Source organism: Cariama cristata, unplaced genomic scaffold, assembly GCF_000690535.1.
Source record: "Cariama cristata isolate BGI_N322 unplaced genomic scaffold, ASM69053v1 scaffold23207, whole genome shotgun sequence".
Lineage (NCBI taxonomy): Eukaryota > Metazoa > Chordata > Aves > Cariamiformes > Cariamidae > Cariama > Cariama cristata.
This window is the reverse complement of record NW_009626378.1, coordinates 6,473-11,133: the sequence shown is the minus strand read 5'-3', so window position 1 is coordinate 11,133 and position 4,661 is coordinate 6,473. Positions and strand designations below refer to the sequence as shown.

The window sequence follows — 4,661 nt, the reverse complement described above, 5'->3', positions numbered from 1 at the left end:
CTTCTAGGTTCTCTTCAGTTTTCTTGGTATTAGATGCAGTCTTGTTGTTTTCTTGAATTAAGTTCCTTAATTGTGAATAAAGCAACAACACGTTTGAGATGGCTTTTACAGATTTTAGAGTAAGTTTTGCACTGGCTTATCAGTATTAGATGCAATACAATAAAACCGGAGTAAGTTAGCTGACTGTTTGTAGCCATATTTGTAAGTCTGAGAGTCACAGATTCCTTCTATTTAACTGAAGTTTTCTAAGGTTTATCTTCCTTTTAATTCTAAAGCCAGTTTATTTTTCTCAACCCTCTTTTTAAACAGATGAAGCACGTAAAAGACAGATTTGGTGACAGTGTGCCAGAAGAAGTGCTTCTGCTGTGTCTGGGCATTACTTCAGGAGTTGGCAGATTGATCTTTGGCAGAGTTGCAGATTATATTCCTGGTGCAAAAAAAGTTTATTTACAGGTATGTCTTCACACCATTCTGAAGGAAGATACAAACAATATTCTGAAGGCTTTGGTTGCAGGTACTGTTAAATAAGCACAATTAACTGCTTGGAGATTAAAATTTGAGAAATTTCAAAACTCTAGGAATCTCAATGTATGTTTTTGATACTAGAAGCCTTTGGTGCAAAGTTCATGAATCTCATGATTATTTTTTTTTTCTTTTTAATGCTAAGGAAACATGTCTACTACCTGCTGGCTGTTCTAGGCTGGGAATGAAAGAAATTACTAATCATTAGCATGGGGTGAGAAAACCTTTGGGGATTCTCTAGATTCTGCTTTCCCTGTTTTACCTCATGAATTCATAATGGTTGCAGAAAGATTAGGTTTTTTTCCCCTATGTTCCTCTGTTAAGCATTTTGGATCTCTTTTCCTGATCTTTGATAGGTGATAATTTGGTGTGAAGTATGTTCTGTGCATAGCCACACTGGTAAAGCCATGGAAATCTAAGAGGTGCTTAGTTGGTTTTGCTGAAAGAAGGGGGTTACTTACAGAAAGAATCACACCCTCCAGAAATGCTGAAGCTTGGGGATGAAGGAGGATATACACTTTTTTGCCTCCACACTTGTAAATGATGTTTTTTTGAGAAAGCAGCGTTAGCGTAGATTTTTTTGAAAAGCTTTAATTAAAACTTGCGTGTTTTCAGCCATTGAGTGTTCTTGTTTTGCCGTGTTACAGTGAATAACGAGGGAGACATCTAATGGCTGTTGTGTGTACTACAGTGTTGAAAACAACAATTCTTAGGGAAGAGCCACCTTTCTGAAGATGGAGTATTTGTTGCCATAGTTACATAAATTTAGATTCCCCTATGATAGAGACTGGGCCTGTATCTCATTCATTTGCATTGATTTAATACCTGTTGTTACACTTTCAGGAAATGTCAATATTAAGATAAAAAGTGAAAAGGCAGCATTGAGATGTTACATGTGATTTACAGAGCACAAATACCGAACTTGCAGTAAAACTACAAGCTTTTTTGTTCTCTTCTTTGAATAGCTAGAACTGAAAACCATGGGCTTTTGTTTAGGGCATGAACTAGGATGCTGACCTTGTTTTTCTGTAATGGTCTACAGGTGACCAATGCATAATGCATGTGTCTTGTTTGGAAAATGTGTTTGTGCAGCTAGGTGGGACATTGGTTTTCTATGCTGACATGCGGATGGTGTGCAAGCAAAACTCTTATATTTTTTTTAATTTTCTTTTTAATTCTGCTTCATTTTGCTGCAGGACAAAATTTTATTCCTTTAACATTTTATATTAAGATTATATCAAAGATTGTAATATAAAATCTTTGTAAATATTCATGGCTACAAGAATACAGCAAGATACCTTTATATGGAAAAATTGAAATGAGACTTTCAAATACCACCTCTGTTGAATATAAGCACCCTAAAGTAATCACTCATAATACTGATATTTTTACTTAAATTACAACAGTGAGGAGTCCAATTATAGTGTTTTAGCCATATTAAACTTCTGATATTTTTGTGGCTTTCATTTGTGAAAAGAGGAGAGAGTAACTCTTCAAAAAATGTTGGTGCACAAGAAATGACCTTACATAATCGCTGCAGGATAGTTGATTACAAACGCATTTTGAAAACTTGTGAAGTGGGTAGTGGAATTTCTTGGCTTGCATGTCATGACAGTTACATGTGTATGTTTTATCTTGGTATGTAGCTTCTGATGGTGGTAATCCATGGAGACTGCATATATTTATTTTAAAGTAAATACAGGCAGACAGTTTAATTCACTACAAATGCAAAAAAGCTCATCTGTTCCCTTAATCTTTGCTGATTTAACGCAACATGTTTTTTGCATTTTTTTTTTTTTTCCTTGGTCACGTTTAGGTGGCCTCATTCTTCTTTATCGGCCTGATGTCCATGATGATTCCACTGTGCCACGTCTTTGGAGGTCTCATTGCTGTCTGCCTTTTCATGGGCCTGTTTGATGGGTGCTTCATTTGCATTATGGCTCCTATTGCCTTTGAGCTTGTTGGGCCTCAGGATGTCTCCCAGGCCATAGGATTTCTACTAGGACTCATGTCAATACCAATGACAGTTGGTCCACCCATTGCAGGTAAGTGTAGATACAGTCTGGAGCTGTAAATATGTTTTTATGGTTGCATGACTTCTTGGCCATGTTTTCCATTCCTACATCACATGCAGTGCACTTACATTGGAAGTTTTCTCAGTATGTGCTCCAGAATATATGGTGAATTTAACTGCTGCTCATGGGTTATTAATTTATGGCACTCTTTAACGTTTGCTTCAGTCTTCTTTATTAAGTTATGGAGATGTAAAACATTTCCCAAAAGAAAGATAGGTTTCCAGTTGGATCGAGGACCTGACATTTTCCATGCTGTTGAGATGACAGCCTATATGTTGATTGTGTTACAGGACTCTAAATTAGAAGCTGAAAATTATTTGGACTCTAAAACTTGTTCATGCAAAACCAATTGTGAGGATAAAAGCTCCAGTCATTTTAATTGCTTCTTATAAGTAGGAACACTGGCTTTTTTCATTCTTTGGGAAATTGTTTGACAGAGTACAGGTTTTGAAGATGGAAACAGTAAGTTCTTTAGGAGATGGAAGTAGCTTAAGCTATAATCCTTACCACTGATGATTTTCAATCATAATTTACCCTAAAGTCTTGTGAGTGCTACTGAAAGATACTTAGTAAAGTGTAACTATACAGTGTTACAAAGAACAAAATTTTAAAGCTAGAACAGCATAGACTAGGCACGTCCTGATCTGGATACAGTAGCACAGCTGTTAATAGTTAAATAAAATGTGATTAATGGGAGGAGTTTTGAGAGAACAAGTAGTGAGTTGTTGGAAAACACAGTTTTTAATACAGGCTACCAGGAATGCAGTATCTGCAGTATATCTAGAATAAGATTAAGAGGCACCATGATCAAAGGCAGCTGTTACCTGAAGAGGGAGAATTTCTCCAAGTCATTGCAAGATTCAAATGCTGGAGAAACTGAAATGAGCAACTTTCAAATAGGAAATATGGTACATGTTTTTAATGATGGGTGGTAACTAAGCAGTCAAGTGGTGACATACTGAGTTCTTTGTTGCTTTGAGTTTTTAAATCAGCTCTGGAATACCTTTCTACCTGTATATATACCTGTATTTGGCCATTCAGATAGTCAGGTTAGTGGTTATAATGATCTGTGCCAGTTCTCAAGTTTCTAAATGCAAAGGCAAGACGTGTTTTTTGTAGATCCCCAAGGCTCCATTAGTTATCAGTGGTAACTTTCTGTCTCTCCAGGTTTGCTGCATGATCACCTTGGCACCTATGATGTAGCATTCTACCTGGCTGGAGTCCCTCCCCTTATTGGCGGAGCTATATTATGTTTGATCCCCTGGGTCCATGAACGGCAGAAGTTAAAAGAAAGAGCAAAACCTGTTGATGGAGAAACTACTGAGAAAATGCTGGAAAACGAAAGCACTTTGGTGTCGGACACTACAGAAAAGCCAGTCAAAGACATAGAATCTGGTCTTTGATGCTTTCTTTTCCTGTACCAGCCTGACCTTCTACCGAAGCTAGACTTGTACGTTTTGGCTGAAGATACTATATGATACTGAAGAAGTCTTGAACTATTGCTCAAACTGCAAAACTGCTATAAGAATCTTTTATACCATTGAACTTTTTTTGATGAGTTGAGTTTGATTTCAAGCTGCATTTTCAAGTTATTGGAAGTTTTGTAGCATTAGTGTGTATGTGTGTAGTGATTCTGTGTGTGAAGAGAATATTTTTCTAATTCATCAGAACCTATTCTGGGAGTGTGAAAGCTGTTTTTGGTTCACTGAGCCAGGATTTTTCAATAACTTTTATGGTCCATCCAAAGCAGGCACACCTGTGGGTGTTTATACTGGAAAATGTAGTAGCTGTTATGACTGATTTGTTTTTTGAAGTTTCTCATGCTGTTTTACAGTCTTTTATAATTCTGTATCATGAACATGAATATGCATCTTTCTGATTCCCTTAACTCTTGCTGAAATAATTTTACATTACAAAACTAAATTATTAAACACCTGTTTTAATTTCTCTAAATACACCAGCTTGCTCGGTTTGCTTAAACATTTGCCTGTTTTTGCATTCACCTTTTCACAGTAGCCCAAACAACATCAAGGATGAAATTTTTGATAAGCACAGGTTTTGAAT

The 4,661-nt window shown here is 36.5% G+C and overlaps 1 protein-coding gene across 1 annotated transcript; it reads left to right on the top strand.

Moving 5' to 3' along the window:
- The first annotated feature begins 309 nt into the window (after positions 1-309).
- Positions 310-4,450, top strand: LOC104157061 (monocarboxylate transporter 10-like). The gene is made up of 3 exons (XM_009704020.1): positions 310-453; positions 2,339-2,567; positions 3,765-4,450. The coding sequence occupies exons 1-3, from the start codon at positions 310-312 to the stop codon at positions 3,998-4,000; spliced, it is 609 nt and encodes a 202-aa protein (XP_009702322.1). The 3' UTR covers positions 4,001-4,450.
- The last annotated feature ends 211 nt before the right edge of the window (positions 4,451-4,661 follow it).